Source organism: Anopheles merus, chromosome 2R, assembly GCF_017562075.2.
Source record: "Anopheles merus strain MAF chromosome 2R, AmerM5.1, whole genome shotgun sequence".
Lineage (NCBI taxonomy): Eukaryota > Metazoa > Arthropoda > Insecta > Diptera > Culicidae > Anopheles > Anopheles merus.
In genome coordinates, this window is record NC_054082.1 from 16,539,969 (window position 1) to 16,565,616 (window position 25,648).

Consider the following 25,648-nt stretch of genomic DNA (forward strand, 5'->3'; position numbering starts at 1 on the left):
TATTCTAGTAATTTTCCCGTTTGTTTGCACTATGGATTGAAAAAACGGCTAATTTGAATTACAATCATTCAAATCGACTGATGGTTGTATTTTTGACGTGCAGATGGCGCTGTGCGCTTAAATGTCATCCACTGCTGCCTGCTGTCAAGTCGTCAATGGCAGGGATTTGTTATGATAGCTGGCGTACATTTTGCGGCATCGTTGGTTTGCGGCAATTTTTGCTAAAATTAAAAGCCCCGAAAAATGTCTTCTCAAATTCAATCCGTTCATACACCATCGGTATCGTTGAGTAAATACAGGGACCAACATTTCAAGGTAAGACTCGCTCGCGGCAAGGAACCGTCGCACGTGCTTACACAGTCGCTTGAGCAATCTCACTTGCAATTGGTGCAATTGTTTATCGTTTCCTTTACCGCGCTTTTAGGGCTCCCGGCATGAACAGGAAAAACTCCTGCGCGTTTCCTCCACCCTGTACGTGGGCAATCTTTCGTTCTACACCACGGAGGAGCAGATCCACGAGCTGTTTTCGCGCTGCGGTGATGTGCGGCGCATCATTATGGGCTGGACAAATTCAAGAAGACACCGTGCGGCTTCTGCTTCGTCGAGTATTATTCACGGCTAGACGCGGAAAGTGCGATGCGATACATCAACGGTACGCGGTTGGACGATCGAATCGTGCGCGTCGATTGGGACGCCGGTTTCATCGAGGGCCGACAGTACGGACGGGGCAAGACGGGTGGCCAGGTGCGTGACGAGTACCGGCAGGATCATGACCTGGGCCGGGGCGGTTACGGCAAGATGGTCCAGATGGGACAGCTGGGTGCACCGTCCATGCGCGAGTAGAGCACGTGTCAATCGGCCAACGGTACAGCCGGTGCTAGGACGATAAGGTTGTATTGTAAATTCTCATAAGCGTACTATATTTAAGTAAACGAAATCATTTTCTACAACCGGAGCTGGCAGTGTGTGCTTTACAGTTCTGTCTTGGCGGGTGACAGTGATGGTCCTTTTTTCGGTTTCGATTTGCTTTTTTTCTTCGGCTTGGCCAGTTCCGTCTGTTGTGCTCCCTCCCGGTACGGGTTCACGTACTCTGGCGTTCGCTGGTCCTCGTTAATTTCTTGATTGAGCAGCCCGAGCAGTTCGATGGATTTCTCGTCCAATATTTTCACGAACGTTTTCGTGTAGTTCAGCGCATCCGTCATGAGGGTGCGCCATTCGGAAACGCCCTTCAGTATGCGATAGGACATGTCCGGGAAGTGTAATACCATCTCGCCGAACAGGCAGGTGTTTTCGAGAAACTGTGCCAGCGCATTGATCAGTTCCTGAAGTTTGGGAAATTCCGATTCGGCAGTAATTTGGTTGCCCCTCAGTTTGCCTCCTTCCTCGCGGATTATCTGAAATGCGGTGTGAGTAAAGCGGTTAGCATGAGTTTTTGAACACGATGAGCTGAATACACGTACCCGTAGGATTTCATCGATTCCTAGCTTCATGAGTTTGTAGCGTTTGCTGTAATCTTCGATCGATTGTAGATGGTTCACCAGTAGCTTATGTTCCTCCCGCTTCCGTACGAATATGTTCGCGTCTGCAATGAAGCTAGTTAAGGAAAAAAAAACTCCAATTGTTCGCACAACGATAAGCCAAATTAGATAGATAACCGCCGTGGCCGGAAAAAAACACTGACGTGTCCTTTTCGTGTAACGAAGAAACGTACACTGCTTTCAGCCAACAATCATCTCATTGAAAAGGATACAAACTTTCTCGTTGATTATTTTACCCAGATCGAGCTCCGGTACTTTCTCAACGTCTTTCGCAAGCACCGGTTGTGGAAAAGTGTTTTTCTCCAGTCCGGAAAACTCGGCAAAGGTTGAGGTTAGGAAGAGTATGAATAAACAATCCACCGAGGAGTACGTTTTCCGAGACATTCTGTGAAAGTAATTGGACGATGTTTGGCTTCACTTTTTAAACCCTAACGATGGTGATGATACGATAATTTAGGAGTTTTTTTTTCTTTGCTGCTGCTGCACTGTTTATGATCGTGCCGTGGACCGTGTTGCTTTCAAACTGCTTTTGAGGTAAACAAAGCACAAAGGGGGACTTGCACGGACAAGGTAAAGGACATCGTTGTAAATAAACACGTTGCAATTATTTTTTAAGTATTGATGTAGGGGTGGTATTTGAATGCACCTCGAATCATTGGATTATGCGTAAATTAAACACATATTTTTTGATAATCTTCATGATGTTTATTTGCCAGTTTTGTTGAATTCTATTTTTCCAATTGGATTTTTGTATGACAGCGCCATCTAGTGCAAACAAATGAGTTATAGCACACGTGGGACGCGCAATATGGTCCATGCGGATGTATCGGATGGCCAGAAAAAGTGTTTAAATATTCATGTTTTATGCTGCGATCAACAATAACTGTTCCCATCCGATCCATGTCGCCAGGAAAGATTATACTGTTGTGTGGCAAAATAATTACAAACTAGTTTGTGTAAGGTTTGTTCAATTCGTTACACAAAGAAGAGGATCAACAAATCGTAATGTAACAAAAATCATCAAAAATTTCGCATCACTACAACCAATAAACCTATAAGGCACACACTTTCAGTGAGCTTTATTTTTGCAGTAGAATGAACACAAAACCCAAAACTCAAACATCACTGATCTACCCCAAGCGTCGATCGTGCATGCATGATCGGTACGCTGTCGTCAAATTGTTTGATTAGGATCTCCCGTAAAGATCCCGTCCGACAACGGGACCCAGCCCTTTTTCCCTTTTGCTGGACCCAACGTGTATGTGTGTGTGTGTGTGTGTGTGTGTGTGTGTGTGTGTGTGTTCATCGATTGACCAAAAGGCGTTACATTCAAATGCGAACGGTGAAGGTGTGAAAGGTGGCAGCCAATGATTAATGACACCGCGTGATAATTAATGATGTGATTTTATTGGGAATCTTTTCCAATTGCGCCGGGTTTGGGATGGGTGGGTGGTATTTACTTGAAGGAACCGAGCACGGCTGGAGGGAGCATTTAAAGGGAGGAAAGGAAAAATGCTTCAAACCCTGGTAGATTTGATGTTCAAGCTCTGTTCTCCTTACGCTTTCGATCCATCGATAACGATCGACGGGCACAGGGCAATAGGTGTCGTCTCTATTGTTCACCAGCAAACGGTACGGACAACGGGCGAACGCAAACGCAAATAAAGGTGTGAAAGACTTTCGTTTTTTTCCATATTGTTTCATGTTTACATATTGTTTTGTTTATTTCTTGCTCTAGCCTTTCCACGTTCACTTTCCCACACAGTTCCTCGAATCAAACGAAGGTTGTATATAAATATTACATATGTGTTTTTTTTGTTTTATTATTTTCTTGTCCTTTTTTTTGTTTGTTTGCTGTTTTCCTCTGTTGTCTGTTGCTTTAATGTTCATATTTGTTTTAAAAGTATCTTTACTTTTCTTCTAACTTTTTATTTCCCATTTCCCCCTTTCATCCTGCCTACATATTTACCCCTTATGCATTTTCCGTTTCTTGCTTAACTTGCGCAACTTTTTTAACTAGTTTTTTGTCCATCATCATCTTTTGTTCGCTTTTTCGCGCGAGCGATCGATACAATTGCTTCATTCTTCGTTACGGGCTTGTTTTTTTGTTGTGTTTCGTAATTGGTGTAACATATAATTTAAACAAAAAACATTTAAACCATATTACTATCGATTGCCCATTTTGATTGGCTTTGCTTTTACACTCCTAATGGAGTTTTGAAACACACACACACACATACAAACAAGGGGTTCTCTCATAGGCCGGCTCGTGGCCGTCCCTGCAAGAAGATCAATAACGTTACTAATATTATTATGGACGCTCCATCGTGGGTAGAGGTTCTGGATGAGCTGGCCGGGGGGATTTTGTCATGTTTGTTCACTACAAGTTACCAGTTTAAAAAAAAACAACCAAACGATCAACGCACAATTAAATTAACTAAACTATTTTGATTCTGCTATCTGTTCACGCTCTTACTATACTACTTTTAGCGTAGTACCTACACCCACTCTTAGACCCCCCCTTCGCCTCTTCTCCCCTTGCTTAACACTACAGATGTGTCCCTCTTTCCCCGTGCCGGGGCTCCCTCTGCAGATCTTCGCTCGCGGAAGAACGTTTCTGTATTTGTAGTTGATTACACATATATGTACATTGACCGGTTCGGGTTTTTTGCATTATTACCACAAAGATAGTGGTGGTGATGATGATGATAATAATGATGATGATGATAATGATAATGGTGGTGTTGGTGAACCTAAAACATAGTTTGTGTATGCTACATTCTAAACCAAACCGTTGCCGAATTCTCAACAGCACAGAACAAAACGGCAAAGCCTACCTAGGCCAGCAGCATAAAGAGCAAGCCCTAACTCTTCACTCTTCAAATCGCAACATTGTGACAGGGGGGGGGGGGGATTGGAAATTGATTGGATGGGGGGTTTCTTGTTGCAGTCCAAGCTAACAGAACGAATGTGTTCTCTACAGACACACACACACACATTCACACGCATACATACACACGCACTCTATGTACAGCGTGGCACTAAAGCACTAAACTGAACAGGACTCGAGCACAGACACTAAGAGAGGACAGTTGTGGAACTACTTCCATTAAAAAAGGGTGTGGGGGAACCATTATGGACGGTCAACAGTTTTGTTGTTGTGATTTGTAACATCACGCACAGCTAGCTTGGGACTTTATTGGGAGGGACCTCTTAGCTTCTCGAGGGACCTCTTAGGATCGCTTTAGTGATTCTTTTTTTTTTGTTTGCTCTTGTTGGAGAAAAGAGAATGAGCGACTGAACTGTGGCTCTATCCGAATTCTTTGCCCTGCTGTTAAAATTCCATTTGCGTAGAGTTTTGCGGTGTTTGCAGAAATGCCACAGTTTATTCACGTTTAATTCTATATTGCAATATCAGTTTGTTTTTTTGTTTAAATCAGCGCGCACCATTAGCTCTGTCCCTTCTTGTTAATTACACTCACACACACAGTACGATACATGTATATAGACTATAGATAATTCGATAAGTTTGTTTGCTTTCCAAAAAAACCTTAACCGAACAACCGACGCGAGCCTACGAACTCCTGAACTCTGCGCCCTGTCACTCCGCTTCTGAGTGCTGGGCGTGTGGCCACCGCGGGCACTACACAACATTGCACAAGGGTGTGTTTTTTTTTTAAGTTTGGACGAAACATAATTTAGCGTGTACAAGCGAGCGAGCTCAAGATTTCTAAAACTAAAACGAACAAACTAGCTCGAAATGAAGACTGCTCGCTATAAAAAAAAAATAGGATTTTAACCGAACGACACCTTGCGTGCGTTTACCTTGGCTAACATTCTCTTGGAGAATACCGAGTACCGTGACGCCGAGGGAGAGTGTCCGAGTTCGTTCACATCGTTGCTTACGCCGCCTCCTCGTCCACGACGGACACGTTCGTGTCGTCCTGGTGCCGAAGCTGCTGCCCACTGCTACTGTCCGAATCTCCGGCCTGGTGATCCATATCCTCGATCAGCTGCAGACTGGCGGGCAGATGGTGGTTGACTCCCAGCCCGAGGATCATTTTGCGCGTATCGCCGACCGGCGCAGCATGATCGACGGCAGCCAGTGCTGCCAGCGTGCTGTCGAAGCTGCCGCTCACGTGGCCGCCCCCATCCTGGCTGGCGTCGATCGTCGCACCCTCGCTGTCCGGTGCTCCCGCACCTTCACGGTTCGATCCGGGGGCGGCGAGTGTGTCACCGGCGCTTGCAACACTGCGCGAGCTAGTAGCGCTGGCAGCACTGCCTGTGTGGCTGCCGCTACTACTATTGCTACTGCTGCTGCTGCTGCTGCTGCTGCTGCTGGTGGTGGTGGTGTTGCTGGCGGCTACAGTGGCCCCGATCGTACCGCCGCTGACAAAGTTGAGCGTGTTCTGGAACTGGGTGAACTGGCTGGTGCTGGCCATCAGCGAGGACAGTGCGGCAGCGGCCATATCCGAGCAGCAGCTGCTGTAGTACGAGCTGGACGAAGGGGATAGTGCCTGGGAGTTAGCGAGACCGAGGGCTTGCTGCTGCTGCTGCTGCTAGCTGGTGATCGTGCTGTTCGTGTAGCTGCTGCTGAGCCTGCAGATGGTGGGTAAGTTGCTGCTGATGGTGCTGCTGCTGTAGTTGCTGCTGCTGCTGGTGTGAGTGGGCTTGCTGGTGCTGCAGCTCTTCCAGATGGTGCTGCTGTTGTTGCTGCTGCTGCTGCTGCTGCTGCTGTTGCTGTTGCTGTTGCTGCTGCTGCTGATGTTGAAGGGTGGCGGCCGCCGCTACCGCGGTAGTGGACGCGCCTCCCATCATCAGTGAAGATCATGTCGTTGTCAGTTGGCGCCACACGGCCGTGTGTCACATCGAGGGAAGGTAGGGCCAGGAGAAACTACTGCCCGACAGCAGCATGTCACGGATGAGCGTTTCTATAGGCGTTTTGCCTACCAGTCGGACGAAGAACAGTTGCTCTATAACCTGGTAAGGGCGAGAGTAGATCGGTTACGGATCGGTGTAAGCAACGGAGCGACTGCTACAATCATTTGGCGCAAAGAGCGAATGAGCCGTACCTGGGAGGAGACCGTTCGGAGGGAGGGAAGACGTAACAGTAGCTTGCCAAACCGGGTCGGTTGGTTGGGATACTGGGACCGGCAATACTCCTCCAGCGCGCACTGGGACTTTTCCTGCAGCGACTCGATGTGTGCCACGTCCGACAGCCCACAAGCATCTGGAAGTAGGAGTAGGCGGAAGAAAGCAAAACACAATTAGTTCTAAATTCAATGAAATTAAAAGAAAAAGCTACAAGGGTACGCTTCAAGTAGGAGGGAGCCAAGGAGTTGAAGGGATTTGGGGCAGGTTAATGTAGATTAAATGAATTGTGTAAATAATAATAATAAAAAAATCATATCCACCTTTTTTTACACCCTGAGTTAACAGTGTTTGTTAGAAGGAAAGCAAAGTGTTCATTAATCGTGCAAATCGTGGTGCTTGTGCGCGTTTTTGGCATGTCTGGACGTTGAAGGATGTGTGTGTGTGTTTGGGTGTGTTTGTTAAAGCTTTGGTTAATACTGGTGAAGTGAACTTAAACCATTTTAAATGGGGGAAAAAAAAAGAAACTTAAAACATAGATTAGTGATAAGAAAGCATAAAGAAACTGAAGCCACGAAGCGTAAGAACAAAACGAACAAAAGTGTGTGTTGAAACTAGCTGGAAAAAAGAATAAAGGTGAAACTGATTAATGTGTGAAATGAGGAGAGTAACAAGAAAATAAAGAAACACAAAACAGATAGAAATGAAGAATGAAATGTACTGCGATAGAGATAGGTACTACTACCCCGTAAGTGCAGCCATCAAGTGTAGTCGCACACACTACCGTTGGTGCCATTAGCAGAGGCATAAATTACTTCCGACTACCGAGACTACTGAAGCACGAAGACTACTGAAAAACGCTACGCACATTGGAACATGACTTCAACGACACACACGCACACACACGCGTACACACTCGCGTAGAAGATGCTTCACTGGCGAAAATCCACTCGAGACAACGTCAGTGCCATCTTGTAATCTTGCCACATACCGGCAAGAGCACCAGGGAGCACCATAAAGATCCATAAATCACGGTACCGTTGACGCGTCATCATAGCTGTTGCATTCTTGCCGCGCGTCTGGAGGAATTGCCGACCATGGGAAGAAATTCCACTTTGGTGGAACGATGGGGACCAACGAAACACATTTTTCCCCCGAGCGAAGTTACGTTTTAATTGTGCTTTATATTGTCTGCTTTATGTCCTACCGATGTCTTGTGCCAAAAAGAAAACACATACCCCAATCTGCCAACTATTTGCTCCTTGTGCTTCCACCATATCACACCGAATCTCGGACTTCTCCCTGGCACCGGGAGTGGGCCCAGGCCACCAGCCCGGTCAATTGAACCGAGCTGCCTCGCTAATGCTCCGGAGGCATAAATACTAATAAAAAAACCCCCCGGGTACGGATTCCCCCGGAATGCGTTCGGTGGTCGCGTGCGCCCCGTCCCCCAAACGCAGCGCCGCTGCGTGACACCGCGCGACGGCTCCGGCTAATCCAGTAGCGCATAGGGTAATTAAAATTTATTCATCGCTGCGCACACGCACGCAAGGGGGACGTGTTCCGCCCGCGGTTGAAGTTTCGAACGAGTGGTGGGTGCCCGCTGACACCACCGCTACACCGCCGCTCGAGAAGGGTGTCCCGGCACTTGACTCCGTCGTTTCGTTGCTAATGGGTTAACCAATAGACTGCAGTCGCTCAAAAAGCTGCTGCTCCGATAACATCTGTTTGTCGTGGAGGGCTTTTTTTTCTATTCCGCTGTTGTTTTGTTTCTCGTTTCTCGTTCGCTCATGTCAAGCATCGTGCCATCGAGGACGCGATGGTAACGACGTTGATGATGAGACTGATGATGAGATTGCGATGATGAGCTGCGATGATGTGTGTGTGTGTGAGAACGGAAAGCATAACGGCTGGAGTTAGCGCTTACCGTTGCTGAAGGAATTTGCCTTTCGCTCACCTGTCTTGTGGTGACAGCTATGGAATGAACCGTAGAATGTCACTGTTTAATTGGATTTGATTGTATAGGGGGGGGGGGGGGGGGTTTTCACTCATGGTTTGACAAATTTTACCAGTAACGCTGGCACTGATTACTCAAAGTGTGTAACACATATGCGTTCGATCATCACCTTCCCAAAGGGTCACCGGGATACCGCTCTCTGGATGGAAAAGGTTAAGTAAGCGGTTGGGTTTGAAAAGTGTCAGATTTTGTTGCTCCTTGTCCCGTTTTGTCCTGCTGCGTAACAAAACGAGCGGCAGTATCAAATGCGCAAGCTACCGGTTACGCAACCCGGGTGGGGGGGTCTGGCATGGAAGCTAGAACGATCGACGCACGATCGACACGGATGCAGGGTGGGTGTGATGAAATTCAATTAAACTGCCTTCAATTTGAAGAAGGCCTAGAATGCGACAGTATCACACACACACACACATGTATGTATAGCGGCGGGTGCCATCCCGCGCCACCGTTCGTAGGAAAGTGCTCGATGGCGATGATCTACGCTCTATTTCGCTACGGCAATGAGCAAGGGAGTGCCAACGCGGGCGACCAAATTAAAGACAATAATCTTTATTTTCCATCATGCTCGAGGAGCTCTGCCGCCAGGAAGGGGGTATTGTTCTTATAGTGGCTTGTGCGTTTGGGTTTTGCAGCAACCGTCTTTGGGTTGGGATGCAGCGGCAACCCTCTCTGTGCTTGTGACCAAGCTTGACATTCTTCACTCCATTCGGACCAATTAGCGCAAATTGCTACTGATTACGAACACTTTATGTAGGTCGATTGACAACCGAACGGCCGGCAGCAGCATCATCATCATCATCGCCGGAAGGGTGTAGCAGCAGATGCTTATGTTGCTACCGATGTCCAACCAGTGTCCAACTCGGCGGAATGAGTGGAATTGATTTTTTCCAAGTGCATTTTCCCGACCTAGCTTTTGCGCGCTGGGCGAGATTGTAATTTAAAACGAAAGGTAGTTTGTGTATGAACAATCTTATCTTATAGAGATAGAGCTTACGACGAACCAAGATGCCCGAAACTGGAAACTATCGTCTTACTGCCCCTTAAAAACCCCCCATTCCCCGAACGGGACGAACAAACTGCCGAAGAAAACCGCCTTTCGCCTTTGTCCAGCCAACATCTTAATGATGTGTTGTAACTCGATACCGTGCCAGACCGTGGTTCCCAACTCCCGCACCGGCCACAGACGTTCTTCGTCCTTTTGTGCGCCATTTTTAATGAGCAGCATTTCTGTTAGCAAAAAACCGGGCGCATTTGCTTGCGGAAAGTATTAAAAAAGTTGCACCACAATGCACGCACGCACGCAAAAAAAACTGCTGAGCAAATGCAAATTTTCGTACAAAATTATCTTTTTTGTGTGTGTGTGCAATGTCGCTTAAGGCGCAGTACCGTTGGTGGGCGACCGTTCGGTAGCAAGACATCAAAGAGATTTCATGCCGTCGGATTAGACGATCCATTAGCTGTGTGCGGGCCGGGAAAATAATCCTATGATGATGAATTTTCACTCCTCAGCCTCACACCCCAAATGGCTCAGATGGTTGGAGCCAATTGGGACGGGTGGAGGGAGAATTTAAGCCGTCCAAATTGCCATTCTTTACCATGCATGATCAGCAATGTGCAACCGATGGGAGAAGGGTGTCTCTCATCATAAATTAGCCAAACTCACACCGCTCCTCGAAGCGATTCTCGATCGATGCTCCACTTCCAAGACACGGAGCACGATTAACTGTGATCTATGCTTGCCGGGGAACAAGTGTTTGTTAACCAGCGTGTCAGCGAGGGAGTGTATTTATTATGCTTTTATTACTACCACTTTCACCACGCAGCGCCGCCACGATGGGATGCGGGAGCACATGTTCGATCGCGTCTCTTTGAACAAACCCCTGTCTCCCGGGCTACTAGATGCACGCGTGACGTTTCAGCGCGATGCGTATGACACGTGGTGGCGGTATCGTGGAGTGGTGTGAACATTGCGCCGTGTCTGGGGCGCTTTCCCATTCCCCGCGTGCGCCTTAATGATGGTAAATTAAGCGCAATGCACTGATGCGCGTCGTTCTTTATGCGTCGTTCTGCATAAGAATGCAAGGGAACGGCTTGTACGGCCTGTTGTTGCCTTGAGCGTGAGGAGCCTGTCTTGAGGAGCTGCAGCATTCGTGCATGGGAAAATGCGCCCTGGCTCAGAAGAATAAGAGTGTGGCCACCGTCGCGCATGAGGGTGTCATCGAATGTAATGGTTTAAATTAATGCCATTAGATATGTTTCGTGTAATTGAAGAAGGCTTGCATGAGGGGAGTGGACCGGCATGGAGCTCCCATCGTACTAATAACGCTTGGAAGCACTAATAAATCGTCCCCACTCTTTGAATGGGGGGGGGGGGGGGGAAGCGACGCCTGCAAACAAAGGGTGGGAGAGAAAAGTCGTGAAAGCGCGTAATAAATAAGCTACTAATTTCGATTAGTCAGTGTCACGTTAGTAAACGCCTGCGGTTATGCAAATGCAATGCGCATTTCCCGCCCGTTTAGTGCCCCACTGGCGAGTGACATCGATCACTAACGCAATGCCGACAAACTGTTTGCCAATTTGGGTCGATATTTTATCGCTGAATTGATACTGATTGAAGCTGAGGCTGAAGGCTGGTGAGGCATCTTTCGATGCTGCTTCGCCGTTCGATGCTTAATTTATAATTAATTTCCCGCCTCCGATGCTGCACCCAGGCGCCATTTTGTGCCGGCAATATTAATTCCCTGTGCAAACAAACCGACCCATTCCACCCAACCCCATTCCCACTCCTCAGGGGGAGGAGAGAAAGAAGGAATGCACTTGCCATAATTGGCAAAAAGGTTGGCCTCCCCACACAGAGGCTTCGTGATGGCTTCGAGGGGAGGGCATCCTGTGTGTTTGTGTGCGATTGTGGTAGGTATTTGTCAGTGTACAGGCACGCGTGCGCGCCCAGACTCAGCTCCGAAGGTTTTCCAAAAACGGGGGAGAAGAAAAAAAAACGGACACCAAAATCTCACGCCACGCCAAACTGGCCAAAAGTAAATCTTTGTGCCGGGCCGGTCCCGCCCGATGCACATTTATCCATCAATTAATCATCAATCGATAAACGTTGCGTGTGCGTGTGTGTGTATTCATTCGCCTGGCGGACTTGGTCTCGGGGTCCACCTTTTGAATATACTCTTTTTTGTGCTGTTCCTGCTTTGGGTGTTTGTTGCCGATGTTGGTTGCGGTTGGCTGAATCAACCAATAAAAGATAGCGCACTTTATTAAATTTCATTGGCTTGATGGGTTGACGGCGGGAGCCCTCTCGGGGTGGAAGGATGCTGCTGCGATTCTTCGTCCGCTTTTCTGCTGCCTTCGGGACGAAGTGGTCCTCTCCCCCCCCCCATTCCAAGCCAATGCCGCTTGCTCTGTGTGTTCGATGATCGTAAAAACAAATATTTGAAATGTTTTACTGTTTTCCCTGTAAGTCCGCTGATTGCACAACTGCCAGTTGTAAATGCTGTTTGTGGAGATGCTTTCCCAGCTCATCGCCGGGGCTGGAAGCGTGTGGGGCGAGAAAATCGCATTCCTCTGCTCGGAACCGTCCTGGCATCCACAAGTGCAGCGTAAGTCAGTCTTGGAAATGTTGAATGCTACGAAGAAACGAGTCCCGCCAGCCCGTATCTTTGCCGCAAGTTGTGAAGCGAACTTCTCTATTGTTGAAAGTTGTAACTTCAAGTGCCTTGGCGGTGTAAAACTCCCCTTGCTCAAGAAATGTACCTTTTTTATCAGCTGCTACTGTGATGCATAGGCTATCTCTAACCTAAACTTCAAGACAGCTGTCAGCTTCGTTTCCTTTACAGGGAGCTCCCGACCACCCCGGTACAACAGCGCAACGTTGGGCTACTTCGATTTTATTTGTCCAAAAACCATACACACAAACGGAGCCCGCCGAAAGCGCCACGCGTTTGGCAAGGAATGTCCAAACGTTGTTCCCGACCCGGGATGGGCGTTTCCACTTGGAGTTGCATCTTCCTGTTTTCCGGTGCGCCCCGGTGCGGATGGTGGCACTGTTGCGACGGTTGCGCCATGTAAGGCGAGGTGGGGTTGAGAGGACACCCTGCCACGGCCGTTGGTAAACATTGTGATTGTGAACGCCCTCTCGGTGTTTGCTGATGGTGCATGGTGGCGTCGTTAACCTTCCCGGCCGGGAGGGGCGGCAAACCAGACGGCCATAATACTCCAACGGAATTTCCCTGACACATTTCCTAACCTCCGCCTCGGCTCGGTCTACTCTTCCGCGGCACACGCACCTTGGGAGGATTGTTTGTTTCTTCTCTGTTTTTTTTTTCGGGAGGACCTGTACTCTCTCTCTCTCTCTCTCTCTCTCTCTCTCTCTCTGAGTGTCGATTCATGTATTCCGCCCGCATTGGAACACGGGGGCCGGATTGTACAAGGGCCACAAGATTCCCATCAGTGATATATGGCCGTTCATTACAACGTAAACCGTACCTGGTTATTGCTGTTTTTATGGACCGTTTCTCTACTATTACTACTGCAAAGAGCGGATAAGCAGACAGGAGAAGGCAGCGAGTCACAGATGCGCTATTTGTTGGTTAAATTGTCAAACAAGTGCAGAGTGGTGTAATAATGTTTCTTTACTCCTGTATCTTAGCAAGGAACAAAGGTTCAAGTTGGCATCGTTCTTTAATTCCTCTGTCATCACTTTCGTTTTTAAGAGTTGCTTGTGACTCCTTTAACATTTTACAAAACAAACGCTTCTACAAACGGGTAAAGCGCGTCTTAATCAATCGGAAGACCCCGTGTCGAGACGGAGGAGAGGGCCGGAGGAGAGTGACTTTGAAAAGATTAATTTTCCTCACTCGAGCAACGCCCTTGAAAATGTTGATTATTTTCTTCAGCAACTCCTGAGCCCAGAACGATAGAACAACAAACAAACTCCCAACCGTCTGCCACAAGAATGTTAGGCCACCTAGTTCTTTTTTTTTTTAAATAATAAATTACTCAATAACTAAGCCGCTCAACAAATTGATGACTGCTGGGCCTGGGGTGCGTGTCGCTGCCAGGAAGTCTCAGTCGTTTTACCACAAAAAAGGGGTACATACAGACACCGCATATACACAAGAGAGTGAAGCCAATCCCCCCCCCCCCCCCCGCACTAGCAGAATGATGATTTTGATTTTTTAATCTGCAACGACCACCCGCGGTCTGTGAGGTATTGTGTCACCCAAATGTTGAAACGTACGAGCGTAAACTACGGCGGGGGAAGCACCTTTATCCATCAACTTTTATCCGCTTTTATCTACGGCGCCAGCAATTGTGCGGCACTGTGCATTAAACCAAAAGCTGTAACGCATCAACAACAATGGGGCGCCTCGGCCGTGGTCGCGAACGATGGGATGCAAGTAGTCGTGCATTATGTGAGGACAGGAGGAAATAAATAAAAAACATAACAGGAGGTTCGCGATATCGCTTTGATGTTGGTCTGTCGATACAAATGGTACAAAAACCGTTACGGGGCCATTAGCGCGAATGGTACGCTTGGCAGTTGGTTCATCAGCATGATCAAACGTCAAATGGTTGGTTAGTCAACCAGCGTCACGGCGCTGACTAGAATGAGCCTTTAATTCCCCCTAGTGTTGTCTGATTTTTTTTTCCTGTGTTCCTCTTTGAAAGAAAGGAATCCTTCAGCAGGTGCAATAGTGCAGCTCCAGAAAAGGAGTAGTGTTTAGAAGACAATTTTCACGTCATTTCCCTTTCTGCGCGTTCTGCAACCATATTGGGGTGAAAAAAAAATGGGTAATTTTCACGTTCAAAGTGCAGTTTCGTTCAGTACTTTCGCGCTAACCACACAGAACACGCAAACACGTGTCGGTGTGGGGGAAAAAGGTCATGTCATGTGTTGAAAACACGCGTGCAGCAAATGGAAAACTCCGCGCTCGGCAAGGAAGGATGCATTTTTTATGAAGCCAGCAAGTGTGTTTCGTTGTTAGCCGGGACCACTTGGCGGGGGCTTTGTTTCCTTGTGTGACGTTTGACATTTTATCACGGGATTGCGGTTTAGCTTTGCGGGGGAGGCTAAATTGGTGAGATATTTATTCATGTGATTAGTCTTGTGGCCGATCAGACACTGCTGCGTTAGTTCCGGGCAAGTATGACACTCATAACTCGACCGTGTGTGATGAGCTGACAGGCTGATAACGTCAGTGTAATGGCGCGCATGTAAGCTCTAGCACAGTTCATTGTTATTTATAGCGTTCTATTAATCTGTTTACGCTATTATTCTGCTTTTCCCCTTTTTAAGTGAGAATCTTTAAGTGAGAAAAACTGTTGGTAGAGAGTACAAGTTGATACTAGAACACGTTTGCAGGAAGACAAACCTTCCTCCAGTAGTGTGTAAGTCAACAGAATGTTGCTGAGACGAGAGCTATGGACCATTTCTCTTACACTACATCCTTCTGCTTTATGTCGTCCTAGAAGTTGCAAACTTCCATTAGACAACCCGTCCACACCGACACCCCGACACAACGGGACGCGCTCACCCATTTGCTGTACTTTGTCAACATGGATCGATGAGTTTTTCATCAGCCCAATCTGCCAGATGTGCAATCATCTCTCTGCTCGCCTTAATTACGCTGCATCGCTGCGAGAGTGTCACCGTAGCCCAGTACACCATCGGTTCGGCTCAAGTACGGCACACATTACCTTTTTCCTGCCCCAAAAGTCACGCACGTCCTTCTCACCAGTGGCGATGGCATCTGAACTGCTCTGAAGTGTCTGCCGTTTGTCTGGCACATCTCACAGCAAAATCTTCAACCCCCCCGGACGAATATGTTTGCCGTGCCTAACCCGAGCAAAACGGCACTAAACGGTGCGTACAGCCACTTAGCTCATCATCGTCATCATCTTTGGGTGTGTGTGTGGGTATGTCAAGGGGGATGAACTCGCCACCACACTACCCCACCGCTTCCAGGCAGTGGTTGACACCAAAAGCTGATGCTCGTAGGAGATAATGCTCTTCCGTAGGCTACACCGCAGTTTAAGACGGGTCGGGCAGTGGCAAATCCACTAAACCGACACAGTTTAATGGCATCCGCAGCATCGTGCCCCAAAATTTGGCCCAATGGCAAAAGGAATCATAACGAAGGTGACACTCTTTCACACCACACACAGAGAGCATCCCTTTTGGCGTGTGGGGCGTGTAAAGTCGTAAAACAATAATTTTAATCACGGGCAAATTGCTAATCATAATGATGGTAATCGGGCGTAAAACATGTGTCTACAAACAGGCCTTCTCCACTATCTATGCATGTGTGACGATACTGTGTGTGTGTGTGCGTGTGTGAGTATGTACGTGCCAAGACGTGTTCCTCTGTGCATTGTGTCCTTTGCAAGTTACATGTTTGAAAAGAATCTCATAAAACGTGCTCAAGTTGCTTGTTCTGCCGCACGGAACGGAGCCCTCGGAGGAGGGGTGGTTGGGCTGTTGGGTGCACAACAACCCAGTGGGAGATACGACTCATGATGGCCTGCCTGGAGGTTGACAAAACAATTAAAATCAAATTAAAATATTTAATTAGTTGGCTGTGGTTTCCAAACAACCACCACCACCACCTAGCCTGTTTGGTTTGGTGCGCAAGGTTTGATAGCGCAAAAAGAGCGCAACATTTCGTACCCACACACACACACACACACACACACACAGATACACTAGAAGAACGTAGTGATAGTATCAGCTGTCAAGGGGTGACAGTTGGTGAATTTTTCTGCGATAGTGTGGAAAAGGGATTCGCTTCTCGCAGGAGCGCACAAGAAAGGACTTTTAACTTGCACCGTTTGTGCGGGGAAACGTGAACTGTTAGCACCTGTCACCTGGAAATGGGAACGATAGCGTACGACGACTGTTTGCACTGCTGGGAAGGGGCTTTTTTCTCTCTCCTTTTCTCGCCTCCACTCCCAATTCCGCACGTGTGCCATCTTTTGTTAATTTCAAACACTTTTTCAATGTTCAGCTTCCTGTTATTTCCTGTCACCGGTCACAATAGGAACATGGCAGTTCTCAGCCCTTTTGCAGGCAGTGTGCCATTCCGATACGTTTAATCGACCGTAATGCGTCCGATACCGAGAGAGAGAGAGAGAGAGAGAGAGAGAGAGAGAGAGAGAGAGAGAGAGAGGAAGAGAGAACGAGTGGTACACTTTGGTCGTTTGCAGTTTCGTAAGTCGACCGGTGGATCGTTGAAACTTTCGTCGCTTATCTTACACGCAAAAGGCTTTCCAGGTTAGTGCATTTGGAAAGGACTCTGTTGTGGTTTGTTGAAAAATCGCTTTTCCCTTCCTGCGCTCCCAAAATTGGTAGAAGCATTTTACTTTCCACTGCTGTTATAATTTAAAAACAGGTAAGGAGGTAAGTGTTATCGTACTCGTTACTGTGGAGGGAAAACGGCTGAAAGCTACACATACATAACACCAACTGGCAGCAATTGACTGTATCATTTGATAGCAGTAGACAGCATACCCAATGGAAATCGCGTAAAAAAAGCTACTCCTTTACGAGCTGATTGGATGGCGGGATGGATCAACTTCCGCGTCCCCATGCATCTACTGCCATTAGTCATTGTCGAACGTGTTTATATATGTTTCTTGATGACCAAAAAAAAAAAAGGAAAAATCCGATTTGCTTGTCCTTGCATAACAAAAACAGCACACCAAATCTCTAATCTAACAACCGGTGGTACGAATTATATTGTGCTGGAGTACATTGCCACCCAGCGGGATCGATGATGCTCTTTAGGTTGTGTGCTGTAAAAATGTCGCGATAGAGATAACGAAACAAAACAAAACAAATACAGTATCACAAAAAGGAGAAGGCAAACAGTGTCGCGCGACACACGGCAAGCACTGTGTAAATATGGGTAGCACACACACACTCACAAAAAAAAAAAAGAAAAACCCCACTCCAACCACCAAACAAACGGTCGCGGTGCCGCTTGGGCGTTACAAGTCATTAATCTGCGTCCGACAGACAATACACGAGCGCATCGACGAGGCTCCTCTCTGCAGTCGAAGTCTGTGTCTGTGTCGGTCTGGTTGGTCTTGCTCACCACATTTTGTCACTTCATTTCTGCTCAGTGGTTTTGCCACTTTGCAATGTGTACCGTGTACCGTTCCTTTCCATTCTGTGTCCTTGCCCAATGTCCTGCCGGGGTAGCCGGAGTAGCCGGGAAACACATGTTTTTTCTCCGGCCTTAAACGCGCCACCATCATCACGCAAAGGGCCAGCACCACCGCGCACCGGAAGGTGACAGCTTCCCCCGGTTTTCCGGCTGGCTGTTTTGTGGCAGGTCTGCCGACTGACCGACCGAAGGCACTAAGGTTGGATTGGGTTTGGCCGTTAAATGAAATTATTTTAATTCGTTCTGGTTGTGCCAGCTTCTGGTTTTGCGCTCGTTTGCGCTCTACGCTCTTTTTTGGATATCTGCCGGGGTGTCGTCACCCCCTTGTTCGAGGCCCCTTTTCCAAATGTGCCGCGGCGCACCAAACGGAGGGTGCAAAAATTTGCTTGTCCAGGGTGTTTTTTGTTTTGTTTTATTCCACCTTGTTGTGGTTGTTTTTTTTTATTATTATTGGGGTGATTATTGGCTTAGTTCTGCGGTCGAAAAGGCAGCATCAGTGCGCATCGTGGTGTTTGGTGAAACTCGCTGTCTAGTTTTTGGCTAGACGCAATGCGCTCTTGCCGTATGGGATGCAGTTGAGCGTAGAGGGGGAGATAGGGGAATGCAGAGAGCAAAAACTCGCGCACATCTTCGCCGCTGGCACGCTGGCAGCCGTTGTTGTTTGACCGTCAAAATTGCTGGGTTGGCTGGAATGGATTTTTCCACCACTTTTCATGCCCGGTGAATTTACAGCCAAAATGGCAAATAGGGAAATTGAAGGTCAGACGTGCGCGAGAGCGAGAACTTGACATTGCAAACGTATCACCTGTGTCGGCCAACAGGAGGTGGCTGTTTACGTTCTTTTCCAGGGGATAAGTTTTTATTCAGCAGAGGAACATAATGTAATCGGGGGGACAGAAAAAGCTGAAACGGAAAGTACACGCTTCCAGTGCGTTGATGAACACATTCATCAGTGTGCTGCTTGCAGTGGTCGCAATCACTATTGCCATCCATCACGTCACCACGGTCTCGCCGGGCGGCATCGATCATCCCGCAATCGATGGCTTTCTAATCGAACACAATCGACCACAAACCATACAAATGCAACGACGGTGCGGAGCGGTGACGCACCTTTTATGCAAAGAAATAAAGCAAAAAAAAAGCATCCCCATCCACCCCGTGGCCCACTTTACGGGCTGTGTGGTTGATGTGTCCATCATGCGATGTGGCTAGGCTAAATTGAATCGCGTGAGATCAATTTTTCTAACGCATGCTGCAGTACCACCACCGGTATCATCAGTATCGCAGAAGGAACGCAGGCACACACACACAAAAGGGAACACACAAGATTCGCGCGCTCGCGCATACGCTCGTGATCATGGCCGCGTGCTCTCGACACCTTGCGCGACGGTAAGGAGGTCAGAGCTATAAAACCCAAACCATTCCCCCCCCCCCCTTCACTGTCCCATTGTGGCATCCCCTGTCCCCGATGGTACGCAAATGGGGTAAGAAAACGAGCCGCTCTGCCCAGCCTGACCCTGGAATTGGCAGCCGGCCGCTGGCCGAAGTGCGAAGAATGCGCTAGGATGAAACCGGGGCGGCTCGGCCACGGGGGCTATCATTAGCGATCAATACTTGTACACACGTTCGTTAGGACGTGTATTGGGAAGAAATCAATCTGAACGTTCCACCGTCCACGCTGTGCTTGTTTGTGGGTGTGTGTGTCGATTTTGCACGCAAAAACCCCGCTGCATGAGGTGGCATGGTGCGCGCCCGCGCGCGCGGTCTAATGTAATAAAAATAACAATAATCCACCGTAATGGACACTGCACGGGCGGGGGGAGGGGAATGGGGGTTCGGTCAAATGATGGTCTAAAGCAGCGTCGGTTTGTACGGGCTGGAAAAGGGTCAGCGGCGTACCAACCATAACCTGTAACACACGGCCCAGGGTCACCGTGCCCGATGCGCTTCGTCACCATGAGCAGGGCCTTCGCCGTAACAGGCACTAAATTGGAGATCTTGTTGTTGGCAAGGGTCTTCTTCATCTCGTGTACCGTGGAGAGTGAGCGATGATGGCTCGGGTTTGGAGCTGGCCGATCCCCCCCCGGCAGGAGTAACTATTTCATGTTCAAGTCATCTTGATTTTATACCAGTTTGAAAGCATCAAACCATACGTTTGCGAGGGAAATGATACGCTTTTCCCCCTTGCGAGCGTATTTCGAAGGGATGAGCACAAAAAAACAAAAAGGGATCCCAAAACATCACATCCACACTGACCATTTCGTTGCAAAATCTTTACCATCATGCAAGGGCGAAAATAAACATATTTAGGGACGGTCCGGTTCGGTGTTTTGTTGCGACCATCTGCAAAGAGGGAGCGGGAAAAAGGAGCCATTGTGTGCCATTGTGTGTGACAACACTCGAGCGGGGAACGGGGAATTGAATGCAATTTCAGCTGATGCTTTAGAACTCCAGCACTCCACAGCAATGAGGTGGCGAGAGTTTGAAAAATCTATTACCATTCCGGACGGTTGTAAATAAACGAAGGACGGCATAAACAAAACAAACCACCAAAAAAACGCAATGTCCCTGGGATGCTGGGTGTAGAGGCGGGCTTTCTGCTGACCATTGAAAAGCGGAAAATGCTGCAGTTGGGGTGGAGAATCTGCATTTCAGGATGGACATGGGCCCGTGGGGAAGGTTGAGCCTAACGCAAATAGGTGGTCATTGTGAGGTTTCGATTTCATCAGTTTTTCGCCAGAATATCATCCCCGAAATCAACGGCCCTTGGTGCACCACAAAAAAACAGCCAACACCCCTTATAGGTGTTGTACGGCCGAAGGGACATCGTCACCATCACCGTCATCGGGGGTCATAAAAGCAATCGTAAATTATGGCGATATTTGCAACGAGTTTTGCACAACGATTGGGTGCAATAAAGCAGTAAAACGATGGTGCCACAAAGTGCCTCCGTAGCACATGAGGGAATCAACCTTGGACTAGTACGAAGGGAGGGACTTTACCGGTGGGTGGAAGCGGTCACATTAGGAGCTATCCGTGGCGAATGGATTGGGATGTTTGTGGTGAGTGTAAGAAGGGGTTTGTTTTAAAAATTCATGATTAGAAGTGTTCCTCCGTGGGAAGAAGCGGGTGGGACGCATCGGTTCGGTTACGACAGGTCATGAGCCGGATTAAATTCTTGATCTCTCTGTTTGCACCGTACAATTACGCCCCCGGGGTGGGTAGCTTGGGATTGAGGGAAATTAATTTTCATACCAATTCCTCCCCGGCCCCGGCTTGCGGAGAGTGACGGTCGCGTACCCAGGCACGGCAGCGCAATGTCGGAGTCGAAATCTCGTTAGACATTCCGGTCGTGGCAACAGACGCACAACACAAGCGAAAGATCTTCATACATCTCATGCACCGACCTAGGGGAAACGGAGGGAGCCTTTCGCAGGTACACTCTTATATCGATCGTGGTATTGTTTTGTTTTTTTTTATTGGCGAATTTCCTACCTACAAGATTCCTTCGCTCAGCCGGCAAGATGCTGTGGCTGAAGCGACGAACCCTTCCTTTGTACCGTTGCGCAAACGTGCATTGTTAGCCTGAGCTGTTTTGACCGTACCGTACCGGGCGGTGGAGTTAGCGCAGCGGCGGGCAACGCGAAACAGAGAAATAAATCTTGCAAATATGATTAATTTGCATAATGTAATAATGGCCGCGCGAGGAGCTTGCTCGCATTGCCTCGCACGGTCGCGACCAGCATGTGCGCATATGTTCCCGGTTGGTTGTTGTAGCGGTGCGCGAATTATGCAAAAATAAAAGCGAGACAAACGCAGCCAACGGCCGATCCGTAATCGGGACGCAAAAGTGCATTGCGTGAAGTTTGCGGACGCGGAATTCTTGCGAGACGCTGGGAAAGGTGGAACCGCGTCGGCCATACGCCGTGGTGTGGTGGAAGATGCGTGAGAAAATTAACAAGTACGCCGCGCCGCGTATATGGACCTTGGAAAGCCTTGAACTGTCATTGTTTCTTTTCTGTTTGGACCGCCGCTTTCTCCAGGCTGTCCTGCCACGGGGCGGTATCGTCTTTAATGTGCGCGATACTAACTGTTAGATTGTAATGGATTTTCTCTCTGGTTATTATTTTTTTTTTACCGAACGATGTTCTCCGGGGAAGTGCTTGTTTTGTGACCGGTAGGAAGAAGGTCAGAAGACGTGCTATATGTACGAGAGATTGCATCCAGCTTGGATCGACAGACAGCTGCACGACGACCACAGTCAGGAGAGGTTTGCTTGGAGTTGACCGTAGGCTTCAGCTGATCCTAATCCTGTTTGTGCTGTGTTTGTTTAACCATTCTTTGCCTTTGTGTGACGGGTCGTCTAGCTTACGGCCGGGCGTACTTGCTGGTCAGTGTGCCATCTGTCAAAGCAAATCCCAAAATCTTGCAACTTTCAAGCTCGCGCAACAGTAGCACATTGCCGCCACACAATGGCATCGATTATCTTTGATACTTTGGTGGCAGAGAGCTTGGCAACAAGCTGTTTTAGCCGTTTTGTTCTGCCCTGTCTACAACGCGAGCGCTACGGAAGTAAGATTCGAAGCACCGAGGTTCTTTGGCTTTGGCGAAGCGATTCTTACACCGCGATATGAAGGATGGACACTCAGATGTTGAAGAAGTGGTCGCATCTTTCTACCACTCCCTCCCGAGATGGTACACAAGCTGGGAAAGGTTTACGGTAACGGTGGTTTTTGGTTTCGCGCTCAGATCGATTCTTGCGGGCGCGAACGAAAGATTATGGCATTTGGGAGGTGCACAATTTACTACACGCGGAGCGATTACAAGCCACGACTACAAAATGCCGACTTTTATTGGTACGCGAACCATAAATCACACCACGGTAGCTTTAGCACAGCGAGTACGAGAGAGAGACACACACACGAAAGAGGGAAGAGGTCAAGGAGCGAGAAAGGTGGAGAAGTTGTTTCCTCTAATAATGGCTATGACTTTTGCGGCCCTAATGCAACCAATTGATGACCCTTAGGTTCGGGCTGGTACACCCGCTCCTCGTGTGTGGTTTGCGGTTTGCGGCTGGGGTTCGCAAAACGCGTCCCAAAGACCCGAGAACGCCACCGTAGGAGGCTAACGATGGCAATAGGATGAGAGTTGGCGGTGCGTTTCCTTCCTGCTCCAGGTAGCCAAGGCTAATTTGTGATGTCACAAAGGCAAAGTCTCCGGTCGACCGGTTTGGGTCGGAGAATTTGAGACACAAGCTGACACAAGCTGGTGGCGTTTTGGTAGCTTCTTGGCTGGACTCTGACAGATGGAATTCAATTTGAATAAGGCTGCCAGGTGCGGAGTTGATGCAAGAAAATGAAGCTACAAATAAGGTTTTGGATAATACTGTTTTTGACGGATCGGACATTGTTTGTTCTGCAGATGTGTGGGCTCCTCCGGAGGGAAGATTGACTTCAGGATGAAAGAATGGCTAATCTGCACGAGATGTTTCACAAAACGGTACATTAAAAATATTCATTTTGTTTGGGTATTAACTTGGCAACTTCGCAAAACACAAACAAACTAATTCCATTGGAGGTCTAAAACTAATTCACATTTCTTGAGATTTCCCCTATGTCTGTTTGATCCGAACCCGCCGAAAATGAACTCTAAGCGCCACACAGAGCCACAGAACATTGGAATTGATTTTGGCGTCACACATTGCCTATTGCCTTCGTGTAGCAGCGGGTCCAAACAGTGGGCTACAGCGTTTGAAAACAGTCGCCGACACGCACACACGGTCCGAGCCGACCGAAAAGGGGATTTTGATATTAATTTTCAATTAAAAACAAACAGGTTCAGCGTTTAATCGATTTTATGTTATGGTAGAATTATTCAAATGTCGCTTTTATTTCCATGTTTTTTACGTTTATGACGTTCTTTGGCTTTGGATAGCGGCGGCGACGACGACGACGACGACAACCTCGACACAGAGCGGAGGATTAGCGTTGCCCCTCTTCCTTCCACGGCCACAAGTCAAAGAACTGGGTTGGGTTCTCGAGATAATGCGGGCTGAATATGGTGATGGAGATAGCGCTCTGTCCCGATGACCGGTGCATGCAAATCCTCGCTTTCTCCCCAGCCACCCCCCCCCCCCCCCTTGCACAAGTCCCCGTCACATGTGCCGGTGTTTCGGGAGGACCGATAATACCAATAATAATGCGTAATAATACTAATAATGCTAATAGCAATAATAATGCCCACAACGGCATTGCACTGAACTGGTCAGGGCCGCGCTTTACGACCAATTCGGGCCAAACCGTGGCACAGGGCGATTTCGATTTAATGCGGTGCTAGCAGTGTCAGATTGAGTTTTATTTTCGGCACCACCATCACATACACACTCTCTCCCCCACCCCCCTCGCGAGGGGAAATGCCAAGTGAGCATTGGTAGAAAGGAGGCGGAAAGTATCGACGTATTTAATGAGATTATAATTTATGCTAAGTGTAATAAAACGACGCATAACCGTTGACAATTATTGGAGCTCTTTCTCCCTTCTTCTCCTCTACGTTAACGGGGACAGGATAGGGGAGAGAGAGAGAGAGGGGGAGAGAGAGATTAGCTTGGATACTGGTGCGATCTTCCCGATTCTGGGCGGATTCAGTTCAAGCAGCGATCGCGATCGACCAGGGCATTGATGGGGCAATACGATGCGGTTCTAACTTTTACGAGCTATTAAACGTTTCGATCCCCGCGTCATATCATCTTTGAGCCTCGTCGGCACGCCCGGTGGGTGCGTCCCGGGAGAGAAGATCTTCCCGCGAGCCGATCACTGTCGCTGTCATACCGATGACATACCGATCGGGATACCGATCCAGCATGCCTGGGGGGGGGGGGGGGGGGAGTAAAAACGAAACTATTTCCCTCTATCGGACATGGTTCAAAGACTCGCCCGAGCGCGCGCGCGCACACGCTATGTCCGAGTTCCGATAGATCAAGGTGTTGGGCCAACATGTGTTCTCGCCTATTCTGGTAAAACGTTAGGGACTGTACCCATCACCCGTTCGCTTATGATGACTGCGCGCGCTCGGTCCTAAGCTCATAAAGCGATCACGAGTGGTATTTTAATGCCGATGTCATCGTCATCGTGTTTTCCTGGACGGAGTTTGGTTTTACGAGCGTACAAATTGCCCACTATATGGCTGATTAAATCGATTAAGGCTGGCCTTAAGGAACGGGCCCGGCCCAGGGCGTTCGTTTGGGTGATTTATGGTAAATCGGTTTAGTTTGCGATGGAAACGCGGGGTGGAGGTGCTGGTGCCGGTGTGCCGATATTTATGGTATGGTGCGAAATTGAAATTAAACGGAACGACCACTGTCCGAAATCGATGGCAGGTAGTGTCCGGTGGTCCGCTCTAATTAGGCGAGGCGATGAGCCTGCGATCAGTTGGGAAGTCTAAATGGAGTTCTTTTCCAATTTTTGGCGGAGCAATCGAAAAGCATGCGCTGGCGTTTGTTGACCATTTTGGTCGTAAAAATGCACACTGGACACGCTGGAAGAGAGGCTGAGTGGCTTCATTTTGGGCATTCTCCAGCACAGTTCACAGGGGCAGGTTTGATGAGCGCAGTCCAGGCTGCAGTCTTCGTGAGGCTCCTCGTTTGCTGGGCTTTCGTTTCATTCCCGTTTGATGCTGTTGTTTCCGATGCAGTCAGACGTGGGTTGGGAGGGAGGTTGGTTGGTTGGTACATTAACACTTCTTTATGCGTTGAATGTGCGTCGATGGGCTTGACCCACGGCCTTCGTCCCTGTGGTGGAAGCGCAACTCGACAGCCTCGACATCGATCGCCG

General features: G+C 48.4%; 2 protein-coding genes and 1 pseudogene across 3 annotated transcripts in view; 1 reads left to right on the forward strand and 2 right to left on the reverse strand.

The window, feature by feature from the left end:
- Positions 1-25,648, reverse strand: part of LOC121589151 (nuclear receptor subfamily 2 group F member 1-B) — a 101,889-nt gene that overhangs the window by 20,925 nt on the left and 55,316 nt on the right. The window contains exons 4-5 of one of the 2 annotated variants that reach the window (XM_041907829.1): positions 6,611-6,768; positions 6,295-6,518 (exon numbers count right to left, since the gene is read on the reverse strand). The exons of the other annotated variant lie outside the window; for it this stretch is intronic. Coding sequence (XP_041763763.1) covers positions 6,402-6,518; positions 6,611-6,768 — 275 coding nt within the window. The 3' untranslated portion in view covers positions 6,295-6,401. Of the gene's footprint in view, positions 1-6,294; positions 6,519-6,610; positions 6,769-25,648 lie in introns of those variants that run through there. 2 annotated transcript variants of the gene reach the window in all.
- Positions 145-899, forward strand: LOC121589154 (annotated as a pseudogene).
- LOC121589152 (coiled-coil domain-containing protein 134-like) lies at positions 903-2,059 on the reverse strand. Its single transcript, XM_041907831.1, has 3 exons — positions 1,751-2,059; positions 1,461-1,582; positions 903-1,394 (listed from the first exon to the last, which is right to left on the reverse strand). Exons 1-3 carry the CDS (start codon positions 1,920-1,922, stop codon positions 972-974), a joined length of 717 nt encoding a protein of 238 aa, XP_041763765.1. The 5' UTR covers positions 1,923-2,059; the 3' UTR covers positions 903-971.